Source organism: Cervus elaphus, chromosome 15, assembly GCF_910594005.1.
Source record: "Cervus elaphus chromosome 15, mCerEla1.1, whole genome shotgun sequence".
Classification (NCBI taxonomy): domain Eukaryota; kingdom Metazoa; phylum Chordata; class Mammalia; order Artiodactyla; family Cervidae; genus Cervus; species Cervus elaphus.
This window is the reverse complement of record NC_057829.1, coordinates 91,171,699-91,193,248: the sequence shown is the minus strand read 5'-3', so window position 1 is coordinate 91,193,248 and position 21,550 is coordinate 91,171,699. Positions and strand designations below refer to the sequence as shown.

At 51.7% G+C, this 21,550-nt stretch overlaps 1 protein-coding gene across 8 annotated transcripts in view; it reads left to right on the top strand.

Moving 5' to 3' along the window:
• Nucleotides 1-21,550, top strand: part of C15H10orf143 (chromosome 15 C10orf143 homolog) — a 62,430-nt gene that overhangs the window by 19,048 nt on the left and 21,832 nt on the right. The window contains exon 4 of one of the 8 annotated variants that reach the window (XM_043926240.1): nucleotides 8,549-9,057. The exons of the other annotated variants lie outside the window; for them this stretch is intronic. Within the exon in view, the coding sequence (XP_043782175.1) occupies nucleotides 8,549-8,578 (30 nt within the window). The 3' untranslated portion in view covers nucleotides 8,579-9,057. Of the gene's footprint in view, nucleotides 1-8,548; nucleotides 9,058-21,550 lie in introns of those variants that run through there. 8 annotated transcript variants of the gene reach the window in all.

Sequence of the window (21,550 nt, the reverse complement as noted above, 5' to 3'; positions counted from 1 at the left end):
TATCATTTTTTTCACTAATGCTCAATATTCTTTTCATCTAAATTTTCAGAAAGTGACTTTAAAAAATCAGTTTCCCTTTATTTGTAGTTATTCTCAATAAAATTTCACCCAGGCTTGGGTGATTTAATATTTACACCCACTATTTCTAAAAGTCTTATGTAAATAAAGATTGAAATGTGAATTTGAAAAGTCACACCTCTTGATATTTGAACAGACTATAGCTGCATATATCTTCTTTTTCTAATAATATGGCTAGTTTCTCTCTTAAGCTTTTAAAATAATAAGACACTATTTTTATATTCCAGAACATTAAGAGGCTCAGTGTTAAATAAAAAGCAAATAGTATTTTTAGAAATGCAAGATCCCAGGGAGAAGTGCTTAACAGTAAATCACCCATGGGCAGCAATTCCAAATTTCAGAAGACTTCATTCAGTGCGGGGCTCCACTCACGGATGCGCCCCGTTTACACGGAGCGTGCCTGTCCAGGCCCACAGTTCCTGGGGCTGACCCCGGGGTGGCGGGCTTGGCTCAAAGAGCAGCAGGGGTCATGCTGGGGGCTGTGTGGGAGCCCTGTGTGTGTGTGTGCATGCTCAGTCGTGTCTGACTGTGACCCCAGGGAGTGTAGCCTGCCAGGCTCCTCTGTCCATGGGATTCTCCAGGCAGAAATTCTGGAGTGGGTTGCCGTTTCCTTCCCCAGGGGATCTTCCTGACCCGGAGATTGCACCCACGTTTCCTGCATTGGCAGGCAGGTTCTTCACCACGATGCCCGTCGAGAGACCCGCGGGGAGTCGCTGATGGGAAGCTTACCTTGGTGTCTCGGCTAGCTGGACGCTTTTCCCTGAGAACCTCCTCGGGTCCCCCTTCTCTGCTGTGTTTCTGACCTCAGCAGGTATCATCTGACCCGGTTGGTTCTGCTCGGAATTCTCACGTGGCTGTCTCAGCTCACTGCCTGAATCTGTTGTCTTTCTCCCACGAAGCTTTTCCTGATTGTTATCGTGAGTCCTTGCTTATGTATGCAAGGACTTTTTCCGTAGACCTTCTCAAACTCACTCCCCAGGCTGACACACGAGCCTCCTCTTTGGCCCGTTGCAGCTCACTGATGTGTCTTAGGGTGATCAGTGTTCAGGTTCAGCTCCTCAGCTCAGTTCAGTTGCTCAGTCGTGTCTGACTCTTTGCGACCCCATGGACTATAGGACTCCAGGCCTCCCTGTCCATCACCAACTCCCGCAGCTTACTCAAACTCCTGTCCATTGTGTCGATGATGCCATCCAACCATCTCATCCTCTGTCGTCCCCTTCTCCTCCCGCCTTCAGTCTTTCCCAGCATCAGGGTCTTTTCCAATGAGTCAGTTCTTCACATCAAGTGGCCAAAGTATTGGAGTTTCAGCTTCAGCATCAGTCCTTCCAATGAATATTCAGGACTGATTTCCTTTAGGAGGGACTTGTTGGATTTCCTTGCTGTCCAAGGGACTCTTAAGAGTCTTCTCCAACACCACAGTTCAAAAGCATCAATTCTTCGGCGCTCAGCTTTCTTTATGGTCCAGCTCTCACATCCATACATGACTACTGGAAAAACCATAGCCTTGACTAGACAGACCTTTGTTGGCAAAGTAATGTCTCTGCTTTTTAATAAGCTATCTAGGTTAGTCATAGCTTTTCTAGTACAAGTTATTACTAAGAAACAGCTCCTCATCACCCCGCTTACGGTACAGCCAGCTGGGGTGAAGCCATCCCTGACTCTTGGGACGTGGTGTTATGTCACTCAGGGTGTCTGCCGTGCCCCCCGGGTGGGCGGCCCTCTCTGCTGTGCACCATCCATGCTGCAGGGCCAGGGCGATGGTCTCCGCCTGCAGGAGGCTCGTTTCCTTCCTTGAGTGGTCCCAAGGCTGGGCCTGCCGTGCAGCTGGCTTCCTTCCTTACTCAGCTCAGCGTTCTTGGCCCAGGGTCTCGTGGTAGCCAAGTGTGCCGTAAAATCATGCCCTTCTTAGAAGTTCTTCCCGTTAAATGAAATGAGTCCCAGCGAGGCTGTGAGAGGCCTCCGTGATAACCACATGGAGATGCATGAGGGGGCGTGATCAGGCCGGAAGCCACAGGAAGAACGGGTTCAGGATGCTGGCTGAGGGGGGTGCTGTGCTGTCAGCGCCCCTGTTCTGAGTGGCACCTGCCCCTCATGTGCTGCAGCTCATCAGGGAGGGGGCCGCTCCCAGACTTCACGGGTCAGCGTGGCAGTCACCCTCAGCGCCTTCCCTTCCCTCGTCTCCCCCACCCCAGGCAGCCTCCCCGCCCCTCCTTCCAGGGTCCCAGCTCCTGCTGGGTGGCAGCCCTCGGGCTCTGTGGTCACCCCATCTCTTCCCTTTGTCCCCCCAGCTGCCCCCCGCCCCAGAGGGGGGCCCCTCCTGGGGGAACACGTGCCTCCCTTCCCCCTGTGGATCCTCTTCTCTCCCGTCATCTGTGACCTTGAAGCCCATATTCCTCTCGTGAGATGCCTCGCCTGAGTCTCTGTTCTAACTGGACCTCACCTGGGCCAACCGGCTAAGGGGTGGACGGATCCTCCTGAGAACAGAAAGCCTGCGGTCTTTAACTAGACCTGGGGTCTTGGTACCCCACAGGCTCAGCATTTGGGAGCCAGTCCCCTCTGCTAGTGTCTATCTCAGGTGATTGAGTTTTTACCCAAGCTGATAGTGAGTTACTATATATGAGCCTACATGCAAAACAATGTTTTGGTTTTGGGGACCCCGCTGTTCCCAATCCCCAACAAATTGATTTGGCTAACAGCCTGTTCATTAGTGTTGAGAGCAAAAACTAAGGGAGCATCTTAACGAGCTGCTACCTTATTCCCTTTTTGACATTAAAACCCATTGCCTGACAGCAGCGTCGGGGGCTGGGAGAAGAGAGGTGGGCGATGTGGGGACAGAAGTGGAGGGTGGGGGGTGGGAGGGGTGGTCCCCAGCCTACCGTCTGGTCCAGGTTTGGTTTTCCCTGCAGGGCGGAGGGAGGCGCCCCAGGATGGTCATTCCGATTCTAAATGGATGCATGTTTCCCGTGTACTATTACTTATCTCCAAACAGGTGACCTTTAAAGTATTTGCTCTATTTTATTTACCTGTCTGTCTTATTAGCAACTGCTCCCTGCACCCGCAGCATCTATAAATACTGCCGTGACCAGGGGCCGGGGAGGAGCCGGTGCAGACAGGACTCTGCGTCCCCCTGCCCGTGGTGATGCGGGCAGTGCTGCCTGGCCCGGGGGTCAGGCCCGGAGCCAGGGCCAGGGTGGGCGTGGCAGGCTCTGACGTGGATTAACATGGACGTGTGTGCAGTGGGTCACTTTCTGTGTTTCAGCAGCAGCTGCACCTTATCCGTCCTTTATCCATACGTCCTGAGAGAAGACAGCAGTCACAGAGGGGTCACCGGGAATGTAACTCTTCCTTCCTCAGGAATCAGAGTGCCCCGTGCACTTCCCGGAGGTTCGGCAGGGACCCCAGAGGTCACCGGTCAGGTTGCCGATGAGGAACGCAGTCCATGGGGCTAGGTGACCGGCCCGCCCCGCCCCGCGGTTGGTGGGGGCGCCTCTCCTGTGCCCGCTGTCCTGGCTGGTTTGGCCCCGTCACTCCCGCACCGGGCCCGGCGGCGGCCCACTCTGACATGCTCAGAAGCACAGCCGTGAGGCTGCGAGGCGTCGTGGGCGTCCTTCCCCGACCCGTGAGGGCTTCGTGGGTGTCCTTCCCCGACCCGTGAGGGCGTCGTGGGCGTCCAAGACAGCGCTGAGTCCTCCAGACGCTGGGAGAGGCAGCCGGCCAAGGAGGGGTCTGGCTGTGTAGGTGTAGCCAAATAGACGAGTTTGCGTAGACTTCCTGACAGAATCTTCTGGTGTAATCTCTGAGAGTAAACGTTTCCTACAAATATGGATGCCAGAGAGCTAGTTAAAAAAAATTTTTTTTTACTGTGTTGTTGAGATCATTTCAGGTTCTGAAGGAATAGAGAGCTTTCAGGTGACTAAAGAATAAAACTAAAACGTCTTTCTTTGGGGATAAAATGTTATACCATGAGGAGACAGTGAAACGGATTTTCACAGAAAAGCTAATGTTTTTTTTTTTTTTAAAAATTAAGTTTAGATTTCCTACAAGCATGTTGGACTAAACTAATGTATGGTACAGAAAAAGACATTAAATACATTGTTAATCGTATTACAAGTGAAGAGAGAGGCAGAACAGTGGGTAGAGACACACTCTGCTGTGGCTGTTGTCAGGACCTGGCCTTTGCTGGGTTTGGTCCTAGAGTGGGCCCACAGAGACGTGCACAAAACACCGCAGCACTGCTTGCTTAGCAGAAGGCCAGAGACCACCGGCAGGAGAGTGCACACGTGGCTCAGTCGCTCAGTCCTGTCTGAGCCTGTGCCCCCGTGGACCGTAGCCCGCCAGGCTCCTCTGTCCATGGGGTTCTCCAGGAAGGAATACTGGGGCGGGTTGCCGTTTCCTTCTCCAGGGGATCTTCTGGGTCTCTTGCATTGCAGGCAGATTCTTTACCCACTGAGCCGCCATGCATGGGTCGGCACGTATTTACTCAGTAAATGTACACTTCAGTGAGAACGGCTGATGTCTTACCTGCGGCATTTTGGCTCGTAAGCTATGTGATGGTTTGTGGATATTTGTTACATTGCTGTCTATACTTTTTTGTATTCCTGAAAAGTCCTGGTGAGTCTTGGACCTGATGTATCTGTACGTCTGACATATCATGGTGAAACTGAACAGTGTGAAAGAGAATTCTGGAGAGCTGCCGGAGAGGAGCCACTGATAGCTGTGAAGGAACAGTGCTTTGAGTAACAGCAGACCCCCCATTAGTTACAGACACCAAGGACCGTGGAATAACGCTCTGCAACGCTAAGGGGACTGTCCTGTGTGAACATGCATCTGTGACATGCTCAGAGCTGGGGAGACCAGTGCAGTGGGAATTCCCTTGCCCTCATAGTAATTCAGTTGCCAGAACTAACTCCAGAAGAGAGAATCCCAATGGAATAATTTGGGAATGTTCTCAAAAGCTACCATCCCAGATGGTTTTATAGGTTAAAAGAAATTCTACATAAAGGAACATACAGATGACTTACTTTAGAAAAGAACTACATTGTTTGATCAAAGGAGGAAAAAAAGAAATCAAACTGTCATCTTAATAGAGGCAGAAACTGCTCAGTTACTCCAAATCCCACTCAAGATAAAACCAGAAATGAGGGTTTATCCTGGTGAGGTTGAAAGGTCTCCACAGTTAGGGGGAGCATTTCTTTGGATGAAGAGAGAAACAAGTTTGTTTGCCATCACCACTTCTGCTTGGCAGGGTTTCTAACTCAGACAGTTAAACAAGGAAGAAGAAACAATGGCTGCAAGAATTAGAAGGGGAAGAAAACTAAATTGTTATTTCCTGATATCATCTACATGGAAAATCCAAGCAAATCTGCAGATAAACTACTAAGACTAATATTCAGCAAGATTGTTGACCATAAGATGAGCTAGCAAAAATAAGATGGAGGAGGAGATAAAGAAATTGTGCTCTTTATCCAGTGAAATATTATTCAGCCATAAAAGAGGGAGATGCCGCCATTTCCAGCAACATGGATAGCATCTGGGGACATTGTGGTAAATGAAATGGGTCAGACAGAAAAAGACAGATTCTGTCTTATACATGGAACCCTAAAAAACAAGAAAAGCTCATAGAACAGATTGGTGGTTGCCAGAGATGGTGCATGAGGGGTGGGAGAAATTGGTGAAGGGAGTCAAAAGGTAAAAATGAAAACAGCAACAAGAATCTGTTTTAAAAGCAGTAGCAGCAGCAGTGGGTAGGTGGGCCCTTTAAGCTCCTCAGACTGTGCAGAGCAGGTTCCTTAGACCTCTTAAGGGTCAGCATCCCTGCTGAAGAGCCAGGCAGTCCCTCTCTTGTAGCCCACAGTAGTGAGTTTGAGATAATGCACATTTCTGTATGAGAACAGCCTGAGTGGATTTTGGAGAGTGTCCTCCACGCCTGCTTTGGAAGTCCAGGAAAGCTGTGCGTACACTTTTTTTTTAGTTTTAAACTCAAGACTTTTCCTGGAATATACATGCATCCTTACGCCCTATTTTTAGAGTTGCCGTTTGTCCACAGCTCCTCTGTGAAGCTCTTGATCCTTGCGAGTCTGGGGCAGGAGCGGTGTCCGTCACAGCACTGTGGCGGGGGGTCCGCCCCTCAGAAGCCTGGGCCTGGGCCAGGCCTGCGTCTTCCCTCCCAGCGTGAGCCCCTGACTCAGCCTCCGAGGAGCAGAGACGGTCACGGGCTGTCACCTTGCTTTCGCCCACCTCCCCCTGGCTCCTGTGCCACCCACGTGTCCTGTCCCTGGTCAAGATGCGTCGGTTCCCGGGCTTGATCCCTTTGGACATACTCTGGAGGAGACTGACTGGAAACAGCGTGCTGGCTGCCGTTCTGAGCTGCTCACCGGAAGCTGCTGCTGGGCGCCGATGAGTACTAAGCTTTGTCCCCACCTTCCACTTCTGCCCTGGAAGGCTGTCTGTGGACTGGGCTGGGACACGGTCCAGCACCGGGGAGCGTCAGGACCGTCTGGGATGGAGGCAGAACCTGACCTCGGGAATCCAGTCTTCTTTTTCCCTGGTGTGTGCTCTGCGTTCCTCCACTGCTGCAGACTTGCACTGACAAACAGTCCTTCATAACAAGGTGGAAGGCCAGGTTCAAATAGAGGGTTGTGGACTTTCTCGGAGCTCCATGCTGGGACCTGGTGCAGTGAGGGAAAGCTGGCCCCTGGCCCACCCTGTTCCCAGCCCAGGCCCTGTCCTGGCTGCCAGGAGGCCTTAAGCTCAAGCACACAGACGCGTCCTTTCCCGTCCACGTTCTGGCTCCCACCTGCCCACGGTGCACCTTTCAGCCTGCAGCAAGCGTGCCAGTGCTGGGCTCTGATCTCAGGAGCAGGCACCTGGCGGGGAGGCGCTCCCAGCCGGGGGACAGGACTTATTGGCAGGGGTGGGGGGTGGGGGCGTCCACGGAGAGGTGCGGCCAGAGGACGTCCTTCAGAAGCTGCGACCCAAGGCAGAGAGGTGCTGTTGAAGTAAGACAGCTTGAGTGGAGGAGGGACTCATAGGTAATAATTAGGGGAAAAAATGCCGTTTTCATGGGTTCTTATGGACTTAAGCTATGGTCTGAGGTCCTTTAATTTTAACCTGAGAGTCTCATCAGTATTTCTTGTAGGGTAGGTCTGCTAGCGACAGATTTTTTTCTGTTTTTGTTCATCTCGGAGTGTCTTAATTTCTCATTTTTGAAGGATAGTTCTGTTGGATACAAAATTCTTGGTTGACTTTCAGCACTCTGAATTGGGCTGAGAAATCAGCTGTTAATTTTATCGAGGATCTCTTTAACTTGATGTAGCATTTCTTTCAATAGCTTTCAAGACTATTTGGTTTTTGACAGTGTTATTCTGATGTACTAGGTGTCTCTTTGGACCTGAGTCTCTTTTGATCCCAGTATTAGAAACAAAACTCTCTTGAAAAAAAAACACTCTTCTCTTGGTTGGTGGAAAAATAGTGAAATTGTGTTTTATCAAAAGTGTCGTATTTCCCACTATTGCTTTTGATATCACTTTTCCAGCCTACTCAGACAGGCAGTGGGAATTCTGATTGTCAACAGTGAGACTAATGTTTAAGGCACAGCTGTCCTCTTCCTTCATGACTTTATTAAATCAGGGGCTCGGTGCCCAGACCCCCCATCAGACGCACCTCCAGTGGCTGGTCCCTGCCAGTGGCCGCCTCAGAGTCTGAGGACATCAGACCTCACTTCTGCATCAGGGACAGACGTCTGAGCTTTGAGAGGGACGTCAACAAATGACCCTGGGGAGAAAAATGTGATGACTTGGAAACTTGAAGTCGTGTCAGGGAACAGAGATTGGTGAGAGGTTTAAGTGAGTGATTCCTGCAGGTCTTTTGTGTAGAAGATTTGAGGTTTTCATCCTCTTTTGGAGGTGTCTGTGTGCCTAGTTGTCCCCTGTCTTATTTGTTCTGCCTCCAGTGTGTCTCCAGATAAACCCCATTCAGACGGGGGTACAGTGGGGTGGCACAGTGACACATCTCAGTCACTTCTGCGTGAAGCTGAGGAGACAGGAGGTCTGCTCCAGGGGCAGGGAGGCCAGGCCCAAGTGGGATCCTCGTGAAGCTGGGTTACTTCCAGCCCTGGGCCCCCTGCGAGGAGCCTGCTGCAGCGCACTTGTGCTGAATCCATATTCAGTATTCAGACATCATTAAAAAAAAACTAAACTATGAGTTTATAAATGATACTTTGATTCTCTGTTTTCCTCTCTCATAGAACTGTAGGAGAGAAGAGAAATAACATTTATGAAGAACATTCTATGTGCCAAGCACTGTAGGAAGTGCTTTAAATATCTTAATTATAGTATTTTATATATGCTCTGTAAATACGTGCTTAGCTCAGAATGCGTGTGAGCTCCGCCGTCTGAAAGGCAGAGCTCTGTGTTGTGAACCTGAAGCCAAGGTAGGTTCATTCCCACGACGCACCGTTTTCTCGTTGTAGGGACATTTTAACCACACGGAAGATCGGTAGAAGAACGCGCTGGGAAAGGAAGGTCCCGGTCATGGTTTCAAGCCCTCGTGCACCAGAGATGTACTCCCCAGGTGGACCTGGCACCTCCTGTTCCGAGGTCCCACCTCCTCACTCCAGAGCCAAAGAGCCTCCAGACCTCACTCCTCCTGAAGCTGCCTTTCCAGTGCAGCCTGCTGGGGAAGATCAACGGCTTTATTTAAAAGTTGAAAGTATCCAGCATCAAGCTTCGTGTGAGGTTTAAGAGTCCGCATCCAGATGTAAAGCCCTGCTCCATACTTTGCTGTTGTTTCGAGGGTGTATCCAGAGCTGCTTATGTGCTCTTTTTTAATTAAAAGTCTTATTTTTATATTTAAAATGTTTTGTAATCTTACACCGAATTTTACTAAATGTTAGCATCGAGTCTGTTCTGTGTGATTTCCCCAAGTGAAGTTACCAGGCGCAAAACCACTTTTATATTAAAATGGGAGTTTCTCATCTTCTCTCGGGTTTTCAGTGTCTGGTCTGACTGTGGAGACTGGTGTGTTCCCAGGATGCCCTTGTCACCTCTAGACAGGTCCCAGCAAAACCCCAGGTGGCAGCTTGTTCACAGGTCATCTCCCCTCCCAGGGCCGCGGCGGACAAAAGCCCAGCTCTCCGTGTTTCCCTGGGCCATCCACGTGGCCGTGTCCTCTGCCACCAGCCAGCCCGCAGCATCCACGTCAGAAGAGCCTGATCCATAGGCAATTGTGGTGTGCAGTCCTGGGTGAGAGGTTCAGGCTGGACGGACGAGGCCGGAAGACAGGGTGCAGAAAGGAAATGAGCACAACAGTGTCTGTGGGATGGATTACCCGCAGTCACGCGGCACTGCCGGGCCGCAGGACGGAAAGCATTTTCTGCCCCCAGCGTTTTTGGAGCCAGTGGACAATGAACCCCAAATAAGCTTGCAGAGCTGTGACCGGATGGAGAAACGTCCAGGCAGCAGGAGAGAAGGAGCTGAGGCTTCAGACCATAAAAAGACATTTTTTTAAGAGTGTTAATTTACTTCTCTCTTCTCAAAATGAGATCGACACCTTCATTTGTCTGGAAAACATGAAGATGCTTAGATCCCAACCTGGTGTTTTGTGTATAAGCTCTTCCTTTCCCCCCAGATCATGGGGAGAAGGGGTGTCCACGTAGGCACAGTGAGTGTTTGGTCACTGAGGCGGCACATGGGTCACCCCAGCCGTTTACGTGGACTGAAAGCTTTCGGGGGAGAAGAAGCCCCCACGCAGCACCCGGCGGGTGCAGCCACCCCTGTGGCGGGGCCAGGCGGACACGGGTCAGGACTCACCTCCCCACGCCCGCCAGCGTCTCCGCCTCACTCTCGAGTATGCAAGGGTCTGAGGACCAAGGGGCTGTCACTAGTGTGAGACCTGAGTACACGAGGCCTGGCCGCCGCTGGGCATCTGCTCCCTTCCCATGTGTCACTAGTGTGAGACCTGAGTACATGAGGCCTGGTCACTGCTGGGCGTCTGGCTCCCGCCCGTGTGTCACTAGTGTGAGACCTGAGTACATAGGGCCTGGTCACTGCTGGGCATCTGCTCCCCGCCCGTGTGTCACTAGTGTGAGACCTGAGTACACGAGGCCTGGCCGCCGCTGGGCATCTGCTCCCTTCCCATGTGTCACTAGTGTGAGACCTGAGTACATGAGGCCTGGTCACTGCTGGGCGTCTGGCCCCTGCCCATGTGTCACTATGTGAGGCCTGAGTACATAGGGCCTGGTCACTGCTGGGCATCCAGCCCCTTCCCATGTGTCACTATGTGAGACCTGAGTACACGAGGCCTGGTCACCGCTGGGCGTCTGGCTCCCGCCTGTGTGTCACTAGTGTGAGACCTGAGTACACGAGGCCTGGTCATCGCTGGGCGTCTGCTCCCTTCCCATGTGTCACTAGTGTGAGACCTGAGTACACGAGGCCTGGTCACTGCTGGGCGTCTGGCTCCCGCCTGTGTGTCACTAGTGTGAGACCTGAGTACACGAGGCCTGGTCACCGCTGGGCGTCTGGCTCCCCCCCGTGTGTCACTAGTGTGAGACCTGAGTACATGAGGCCTGGTCACTGCTGGGCATCTGCTCCCCGCCCGTGTGTCACTAGTGTGAGACCTGAGTACACGAGGCCTGGCCGCCGCTGGGCATCTGCTCCCTTCCCATGTGTCACTAGTGTGAGACCTGAGTACATGAGGCCTGGTCACCGCTGGGCGTCTGGCCATTGTCCATGTGTCACTAGTGTGAGACCTGAGTACACGAGGCCTGGTCACCGCTGGGCGTCTGGCTCCCGCCCATGTGTCACTAGTGTGAGACCTGAGTACATGAGGCCTGGTCACTGCTGGGCATCTGCTCCCCGCCCGTGTGTCACTAGTGTGAGACCTGAGTACACGAGGCCTGGTCACCGCTGGGCATCTGCTCCCTTCCCATGTGTCACTAGTGTGAGACCTGAGTACACGAGGCCTGGTCACCGCTGGGCGTCTGCTCCCCGCCCATGTGTCACTATGTGAGACCTGAGTACATGAGGCCTGGTCACTGCTGGGCGCCTGCTCCCTTCCCATGTGTCACTAGTGTGAGACCTGAGTACACGAGGCCTGGTCACTGCTGGGCATCTGCTCCCCGCCCGTGTGTCACTAGTGTGAGACCTGAGTACACGAGGCCTGGTCACTGCTGGGCGTCTGCTCCCCGCCCGTGTGTCACTAGTGTGAGACCTGAGTACACGAGGCCTGGTCACCGCTGGGCGTCTGCTCCCCGCCCGTGTGTCACTAGTGTGAGACCTGAGTACACGAGGCCTGGTCACCGCTGGGCATCTGCTCCCCGCCCGTGTGTCACTAGTGTGAGACCTGAGTACACGAGGCCTGGTCACCGCTGGGCGTCTGCTCCCCGCCCGTGTGTCACTAGTGTGAGACCTGAGTACAGGAGGCCTGGTCACTGCTGGGCCTCTGCTCCCCGCCCGTGTGTCACTAGTGTGAGACCTGAGTACACGAGGCCTGGCCGCCGCTGGGCGTCTGCTCCCCGCCCGTGTGTCACTATGTGAGACCTGAGTACACGAGGCCTGGTCACTGCTGGGCATCTGCTCCCCGCCCGTGTGTCACTAGTGTGAGACCTGAGTACACGAGGCCTGGTCACTGCTGGGCGTCTGCTCCCCGCCCGTGTGTCACTAGTGTGAGACCTGAGTACACGAGGCCTGGCCGCCGCTGGGCGTCTGCTCCCCGCCCGTGTGTCACTATGTGAGACCTGAGTACACGAGGCCTGGTCACTGCTGGGCATCTGCTCCCCGCCCGTGTGTCACTAGTGTGAGACCGGAGTACATGAGGCCTGGTCACTGCTGGGCATCTGCTCCCCGCCCGTGTGTCACTAGTGTGAGACCTGAGTACACGAGGCCTGGTCACCGCTGGGCGTCTGCTCCCCGCCCGTGTGTCACTAGTGTGAGTCCTGAGTACACGAGGCCTGGTCACCGCTGGGCGTCTGCTCCCCGCCCGTGTGTCACTAGTGTGAGACCTGAGTACACGAGGCCTGGTCACTGCTGGGCGTCTGCTCCCCGCCCGTGTGTCACTAGTGTGAGACCTGAGTACACGAGGCCTGGTCACCGCTGGGCATCTGGCTCCCGCCCGTGTGTCACTAGTGTGAGACCTGAGTACACGAGGCCTGGTCACTGCTGGGCGTCTGGCTCCCGCCCGTGTGTCACTAGTGTGAGACCTGAGTACACGAGGCCTGGTCACTGCTGGGCGTCTGGCTCCCGCCCATGTGTCACTAGTGTGAGACCTGAGTACACGAGGCCTGGTCACTGCTGGGCGTCTGGCTCCCGCCCGTGTGTCACTAGTGTGAGACCTGAGTACACGAGGCCTGGTCACTGCTGGGCATCTGCTCCCCGCCCGCGTGTCACTAGTGTGAGACCTGAGTACACGAGGCCTGGTCACCGCTGGGCGTCTGCTCCCCGCCCGCGTGTCACTAGTGTGAGACCTGAGTACACGAGGCCTGGCCGCCGCTGGGCGTCTGCTCCCCGCCCGCGTGTCACTAGTGTGAGACCTGAGTACACGAGGCCTGGTCACTGCTGGGCGTCTGGCTCCCGCCCGTGTGTCACTAGTGTGAGACCTGAGTACATGAGGCCTGGTCACTGCTGGGCGTCTGCTCCCCGCCCGTGTGTCACTAGTGTGAGACCTGAGTACACGAGGCCTGGTCACCGCTGGGCGTCTGGCTCCCCGCCCGTGTGTCACTAGTGTGAGACCTGAGTACACGAGGCCTGGTCACCGCTGGGCGTCTGGCCCCTGCCCATGTGTCACTATGTGAGACCTGAGTACATGAGGCCTGGTCACCGCTGGGCGTCTGCTCCCTTCCCATGTGTCACTATGTGAGACCTGAGTACACGAGGCCTGGTCACCGCTGGGCGTCTGCTCCCCGCCCGTGTGTCACTAGTGTGAGTCCTGAGTACACGAGGCCTGGTCACCGCTGGGCGTCTGCTCCCCGCCCGTGTGTCACTAGTGTGAGACCTGAGTACACGAGGCCTGGTCACTGCTGGGCGTCTGCTCCCCGCCCGTGTGTCACTATGTGAGACCTGAGTACACGAGGCCTGGTCACCGCTGGGCATCTGGCTCCCGCCCGTGTGTCACTAGTGTGAGACCTGAGTACACGAGGCCTGGTCACTGCTGGGCGTCTGGCTCCCGCCCGTGTGTCACTAGTGTGAGACCTGAGTACACGAGGCCTGGTCACTGCTGGGCGTCTGGCTCCCGCCCATGTGTCACTAGTGTGAGACCTGAGTACACGAGGCCTGGTCACTGCTGGGCGTCTGGCTCCCGCCCGTGTGTCAGTAGTGTGAGACCTGAGTACACGAGGCCTGGTCACTGCTGGGCATCTGCTCCCCGCCCGCGTGTCACTAGTGTGAGACCTGAGTACACGAGGCCTGGTCACCGCTGGGCGTCTGCTCCCCGCCCGCGTGTCACTAGTGTGAGACCTGAGTACACGAGGCCTGGCCGCCGCTGGGCGTCTGCTCCCCGCCCGTGTGTCACTAGTGTGAGACCTGAGTACACGAGGCCTGGCCACTGCTGGGCGTCTGGCCCCTGCCCCACAGCCCTTCTGAGGCCAGAGCGGTTGGTCTTCTATGGAAAAGCCGCGCACGAGGAGACCTAACAGTGTGATTCCGACGAGAGGGGTGGGTTAAAGCCAGCCGGCATGTGGGAGCCAGCAGCTTTATCCCGAACTCCTGCAGTTCTCAGACGGGAAGGAGAGCATGGCAGAGCTGGTGGGGCCTACGGGACATGGCTTCCATTCTCTGTCAACTCAGAACAGGCCCGCAGTGGAGCGCGCCAAGGGTCTAAGCTTCCGGAACCTTCTCTGTGCCCCTCGGAGCCTGCCATCTGGCCTTCCCGCCCACAGAGATCCCGGGCACAGAAAGCCCGGCGGGGTGACCTGTGGACATTCCACCCTCCTGGCCTGGCCTTCGCCTGGCTCCGGATTTGCCCCCTAATCATCCCCATCTCTCCCGCCGGCCCACTTCCTTCTGGGCCCTGCAGCCTGAAACGGATGGGGGGAGAGGATGTTTTGGTAAAACTTTCTTAAATGGCATTTTTATCATTATAAAAATATACTTGTTCGTGTAGAAGAGAAGGGAGGGAAACAGCCCATCCCACCCCGCGTGTCCACCCTGGGCTTGCTGGGGGCACCTCCTCCGGATACGGACTTATTTATTTCCGCCAGTGTTACCGAGCGAACAGGCTCCCGCGTCACTGTGGGAAGCCGTCATTTTCAAAGGTGGCAGGGGGCCCTCCCTGGTGGCCCAGTGGTTAAGTCTCCCCCTTCCAGTGCAGTGGGTGTGGATTTGGTCCCTGGTCGGGGAACAAGATTTCCACGTGCTGAAGGGTGCGGCCAACAAAAAATAAGTAAAACTTGTAAAACATGTTATTTCAAAAAAGTGTGTTATCTTCACGGCTCTGACTGCCGTCGGTCGGGAAGGGCTGGCTCTAAGGGTGTAGGTAAGCATCGGAGAGCCGCTCTGTCCTGCGTGGACGTGAGGGGCTGCGAGAGGCAGGAGCGGACCCACGGCCCAGAGACCTAACACAGGGACCCCCTCCCTCGGCACCTCAGTCTGTCAGCCCCACAGGTACAGAAACATCAGGCAACACGCAAAACCTGCACAGATTCCATGAAGCTGGGTTTTGACACACCCGGGACAAGTGTGAAATGTGATTATACCTTTAAAGTGCTCCATCTCTGTGTTCTTGCCAAAAAAGAGGAACACCCCGAGGAAACAGACCAGGCATTTGTGTGTGTGTGTATTAAATACACTTACACGTAAGTTGATACCCATTAAATTTTCCATGCATTCTTTAAACATGATCTGTCATTGCTTTTTGTGTAAAGATGAAAATATCAATACATACCTTTTATCATTTCACAAAATAAGTTTATAATGGATTCTAAACCTTGAAACAACTTACAAAATTCTCAGAAAATTCAGAAGCATGTTAAATGGTTATCACAGACATATTAGCATCACTTGAAATGTTTTGCCTCCTTTTAAAATGTAGTTTAATCTTCAATTTTGTTTTTTATACATATTCCACAAATGTTACCATGGGACTTACCTGGCAGCCCAGTTGTTAACACTCCATGCTTCCAGTGCAGGGGGTGTGGGTTTGATTCCTGGTCAAGGAACTAAGATCCCACATGCCAAGCAGCTCAGCCCCCCCCCCCAAAAAAAAGGCACAAAGATACCTCAAATTCCCATAGATAAGTTGGAAATGAAATATGAATATAAAAGTATAAAAATATTACACAGAGGTAACTGATGCTCACATTTCAATGTGTATCTTAACAAAACTTCTTCTGGGTGAGCATACACATCTACCAGCCTGTCTTCTGGATGTTACCGTCATGGACGTCTTCTCACGTCAGCACGTGTTTAAGCTGTCGTTCTAAAGGTCAGCCTAGGGAGTTCCGTAGTTAGGATTTGGTGCTCTGACTGCCATGGCCTGTCCCTGGTCGGGGAACTGAGATCCTGTAGGCCATGCATCGAGGCAAAAAAGGAAAAAAAAGGTTGGGTTCAGATGCTGCACGGTATTAACTCCACTGACTAGAAACACAGTGTGTTTGCCCACTCACTCCCTAGTGTGAATTTATGTTCTTTTCATTCATTCATTCTTTTTTTCATCTACCTGTTACAAAAATTGCTGGATAAATAGTCTTACATATACAGTTTTATAAGGTCTTTCAATTATATTTGTAAGAGAAGATTCTAGAAGTTGTGCTGCTGGATCTGCAGGTATACTCAGATTTTCTGCCATCTGGAAAGGTGGTCCCATGTCCCTTCCCATTCAACACCGAATAGAACCCACACTTTTTATTATTATTACTAACTTGGAACATCTTGAACACACAGGAAAGTAGGCAGAACCAATAGTACAAAGACCCTGTAGCCTTTGACCTGCTCCAACAAAGGTCACTGTGGCCAGTCCTGCCCACCTCCTCCGCCAACCTGTGCCCTGGGAGCAGATTCTAGCCATAATACTAGTTCTGCTATAATTATTTCCATCTGTCCTCCCAAAGAAGCAGCATAAAAAGCATAACCACAATACAATAGTCAGCCCTCAAACAAAATTTACAATAATTCCTTATTTATGAAATCTCTAGTCTTTGATCAGATCCCTCTGCCTCTTCAATTTCATAGATGGTTGTTTTCATTTTGTTTGGTTTTTCACGACATGTTTGAGTTGGATGCAGGCAGGGTCCATGTGCCAGACTGGCTGACCCGTCCTGCGTCTCTGATCTAGGGGTCTCCATCCTCCCCCTTTACTCCTATGCAGAGAATTTTCAAGAAGCTAGTTTGTTCATCCAGTCTGTGTCAAAATGTTCCTCTTTGCATCTCCCAAGTTTTACCTACTGCTCTCATCTCTGTCTAGGTTGTCTAGGTTTGTCCTTGCTCCTTTCCTTCCAAAGAGCGTCTTCTAATTTCATGGCTGCAGTCGCCATCCACAGTGATTTTGGACACAAAAGAAAACCTGTCACCGCTAGACAGCGTATTAAAAAGCAGAGACAACACTTTGCCAACAAAGGTCTGTGTAGTCAAAGCTGTGGTTTTTCCAGTGGTCAGGTACAGATGTGCTAATTGGACCATGAGAAAGCTGAGCACCAAGGAACGGATGCTTTCGAGCTGTGGTGCTGGAAAAGACTCTTCAGACTCCTTTGGACACCAAGGAGATCAAACCAGTCAGTCCTAAAGGAAATCAGCCTTGAATATTCATTGGAAGGACTGATGCTGAAGCTGAAGCTCCAATCCTTTGGCCACCTGATGTGAGGAGCCGACTCATTGGAAAAGACCCTGATGCAGGGGAAGATTGAAGGCAGGAGGAGAAGGGGGGACAGATGATGAGATGGCTGGATGGCATCGCTGATTCAGTGGGCCTGGCGATGGTGAAGGACAGGGGTGCTGGTGAGCTGCAGTTCATGGGGTGGCAAAGAGTCAACTCGACTTAGCAACTGAGCAGCAACAGCAGCTTGCCTCAGGTCCCCGTCGGGGAACTGAGATCTTGGTATTTACTATAATTGCTGTTGATCCAGAAGCTTGATCAGATTCAATTTTAATTTTTTGGCAAAAGCTCTTTCTTAATCCCTGCCAGTCTGACCTTTGCACTGACTTTGTGGTTTTAACGTGTGGGTCCCATATTGTGTTTCTAATGTGTATTATCGGCCACGTTTGTCCTTCGTGAATGATCCGTCTTTGGATGTTTTTCTGTTGGGGTGCTTCTCTTTGTTATTTATTTTTAGGAGTTCTTTAAATATTAAGGCTGTTATGTCTGTTTTCCTCTTATTTGTTGCCCATATTTTTACCCCATTTATAATTTTTCACTTTCTTTTCCGTGATGTCTACAGCATCATTTACTGTATGATTTTAGCTGCCATAACTCTTGACCTCCTTTTAGCGTGTTTCTAGCCTTGGAGCCATTCAAGACCGACCTTCCTTTCCCCCAGATCATGTATGTTACATGAACTGATATGTAAATTATGGCCTACATTTTTGCACGATTCTGATTTCATTTTTTAATTTATTTTTTATGTTTGGCTGCATGGGGTCTTCACTGCTGTGTGCAGGCTTCTCCTGGTTGTGGCATCGGGGGCTTCTCTTGCGGTGTGTGGCCTTCTCATTGTGGTGGTTTCCTGTGGATCATGGGCTCGAGCATAGGCCCAGTCGTCGTGGCACTCGGGCATCATTGCTCCTGGCATGTAGGATCTTTTGGACCGGGACAAACTGGTGTGCCCTGCATTGCAAGGCAGATTCTTAACCACTGGACCCCCAGGGCAGCCCCTGACTTCACTTTTAACACATAAAACTTTGTGCTTTAGCTACAGAGTTTTAGGGCATAAAGGGCGTTACATCTAACTTTGTTTTTCTCCAAATATTAACCAATTATTCTTTTTTGGAGGGGAGGTTGTGAAATGTGTAATTGAAGCATAACCTATATAAATGAATTTTCTTTATATATGTAGCAAAAACCAAGAATGGATTTTCTTTATATATGTAGCAAAACAATGGTGCTGAAAGTAATGTTTTCTCTTATTATTTTTAAAAATTTTTATTTTATATTGGAGTATAGTTAATTTACAACATTGTATCAGTTTCAGATGCACACAAAGTGATTCTGTTATACGTACATATGTATCCATCCTCTTTTAGATTCCTTTCCCATTTAGGTTGTTATAGAATTGAGTATAGTTCCTGTGCTGTATAGTAAGGTCCTTGTTGTCTGTTTATTTTATGTATAGTAGTGTGTATACGTTAACCCCAAACTCTTAATTTATCCTACCCCCCACCACCTTTCCTCTTTGTTTTGTTGTAGACATAGACTTGTTTTCTGTATCTGTTAAGTCTTTCTTCCAGATAAGTTCATTTGTTATCACTTTTTTAGATCCCGCACAATAGGTGACATCATATGGTGTCTGACTTACTTCACTTCGTATGATCATCTCTAGGCCCACCTGTGTTGCTGTAAATGGTATTCTTTCTTTCTTTTTTTTAAATTGACTCTGACATAGTCCAGCTTGTCTAGTTTTGCTTCTGTTGCCTATGCTTTTGGTTTCATATTATGTGCCATATGGGGCTTCCCTGATAGCTCAGTTGGTAAAGAATTGGCCTGCAATGCAGAAGACCCCAGTTTGATTCCTGGCTTGGGAAGATCCCCTGGAGAAGGGATCGGCTAACCACTCCAGTATTCTTGGGCTTCCCTTGTGGCTCAGCTGGTAAAGAACCCACTTGCAATGCGGGAGACCTGGGTTTGATCCCTGGGTTGGGAAGATCCCCTGGAGAAGGGAAAGGCTACCCACTCCAGTATTCTGGCCTGGAGAATTCCGTGGACTGTACAGTCCTTAGGGTCACAAAGGGTCGGACACGACTGAGCGACTTTCACTTCGCTACATGACATGCCATGTCATTGCCAAGATCAATATCAAGAAGCTTTTCCCCTATGTTTGCTTCTAGAAGTTTTAGAGTTTTGGATCTTTAATCCATTTTGAGTTGATTGGTGTGTGTGGTATAAGAGTCCAGCTTTATTATTTTGTGTGGGGATATCCAGTTTTCCAGCATCATCTGTTAAAGAGACAGTCCTTTCCCCATTGTGTACTTTTGGCACCTGTGTCAAAAATCACTTGATCTTACGTGCATGGATTTACTTCTGAGCTCTATTCTGTTACATATGTCTGCCCTAATACCAGTATGTAATTTTTTTTATTACATAGCTTTGTAATGTATTTTGAAATCAGAAAGTGTGATGCCTTCAACTAGCATATGAAGAGATGCTCAGCATCACTGATCATCACAGAGATGTGAAGCAGAACCTCAGTGAGATAGCATTAAGCTCCTGCTGGGATGGAGCAATAGGTACTAAGGGTTCACAAAGATGTGGAGAAATTTGAAACTTGCACACTGTTGATAAGAGTGCAAAATGGTGCAGCTACTATGGAAAATAGTATGGAGGTTCATCCAAAAGTTAAAAATAGAGGGACTTCTCTGGCAGTCCAGTGACTGGGACTCTACACTTCCACTGTTGGGGGTGAGAGTTTGATTCCTGGCTGGGGAACTAGGATCATGCATGCCACACAGTGTGGCCAAAAAATAAATTAAAAAACAAATGTAATTGATGCAAAAAAAAATCCATGATGAACCAAAAAAATCAAAATTAAAAAAATTAAAAATAGGACCATCAGATGATCCAGCAATGCCAGTCCTGGGTATACAGCCAAAGGAATGGAGGTCAGGATCTCAAAATGATAGCAGCCCCGTGATCACTGCAGCACTGTTCACAACAGCAAGGCATGGAGGCCAGCTAAATGGCCTTGCGTGGGTGCTCGGTCGCTCAAGTCATGTCTGACTCTGTGATGCCCCATGGACCGTAGCCCTCCAGGCTCCTCTGTCCGTGAGATTCTCCTGGCAAGAATACTGGAGTGGCTTGCCATTTCCTCCTCCAGGAGATCTTCCAGACCCAGGAGTCAAACCCACGTCTCCTGCGGCTCCTGCATTGCAGGCAGCCTCTTTACCACTTGAGCCACGGGGGAAGCCCAGTTAAATGGCCATCAACTGATGAATGGATAGAGAATGTGGTACATGCACACAGTGGACTATTACTCAGCCCTAAGAAAGAAGGAAACCCTGCATTATGTGACCACACGGATAACCCTGGAGGATATTATGCTAAGGGAAATACGCCAGTCACAGAAGAATAAATATTGCCTGATTTCAACCAATACGAGGAAACTAAAGAGTCAAGCTCACAGAAGCCAGGAACAGAACGGTGGTTGCAGGCTGCGGGAGGGACACGGTGGGGGGGTGGTTGCCGGGCGGGTAGATTTTTGGATGCGAAGAGCGGCTGAGCCCCGGGGCTCTGCTGCACAACGGAGTGCCTGTGTCCACCACACTGCGTGTGTTGCCCGAGACAAGCCCTGGCGAGGCCGGATCCCGTGTTACGTGTTCTCCCCACAATAAAGTTAGAAAGAGCGCAGGGCCCTGGGGGGAGGGCTGCCCTCGCCGGCGGTCTTTGCTCTGAGTGCCGGCGCTGCCCCGCCCCACTGCGTCCCGCATTCCGTGGTGGCCGCTGAAGGCCCCCTCCACCCTCTCCACATGGTCAGCGGCTTCTCCTCGACCGGAGCAGGAGGGCACTTTCCACAAAGCCTCTTTGTCCCCCAGATGGTTCCACTTAGGCCGTGGTTTCCCTGGCATCCGGGGTAATTGACAGAGGCGCTCACGACCCCTGGTCCACAAGCTCAGGCTCTGGAGCTGCCTGGCTGGCCCTTGTGCCCGCCTGGTTCACAGAGCATCCCACGGCCAGCAAGCTGGGCCTGTGACCTCATGTCCAACAGCAGAACCTAACAGATGCACAGACCCCAGTGAGGGCCATCACGGTCTGGGCCCTGTTCTGGGAAAGGCCAGAGGGACCACAGAGCATCCCACGGCCAGCGAGCTGGGCCTCCATCGTCAAGTCCAACAGCAGAACCTAACACAGATGCGCATACCCTAGTGAGGGCTATCACGGTCTGGGCCCTGTTCTGGAAAAGGCCAGAGGTTCCCCCTGGAAGATCTGACTGTGTCCCCAAGACCATGTGAACAACAGCGACGGGCCCAGCTGGTTTGCTCAAAGTCATGTCCTTTGAGTGGGTGATGCCATCTGACCGTCTCATCCCCTGCCGCCCCCTTCTCCTGCTGCCTTTGTGGCTCGGTGATGTTTATAAGTTATGGATGAGGCCAGGCCATGGAGCCTTTGCCCACCGCCCCGTCCATTCCCAGGGCGCCCGGCCACCTCTGGCTACCGGTCCCCTTGCAGAGCCCTGGGGGAGGCTGGCCTTAGAGGGCGAGGGTGGGGTTTGCTCCGGCCGAGTGGAGGCGAGGTTGGGGCTTCGCTCATCGGTGCCCCAGAGCTGGGCAGGGCTCCCGGCACCCAGGCCGCTTCAGTGAGTATCCGCAAAGTCAACAGAAACCAATTTCTTTAAAAACAT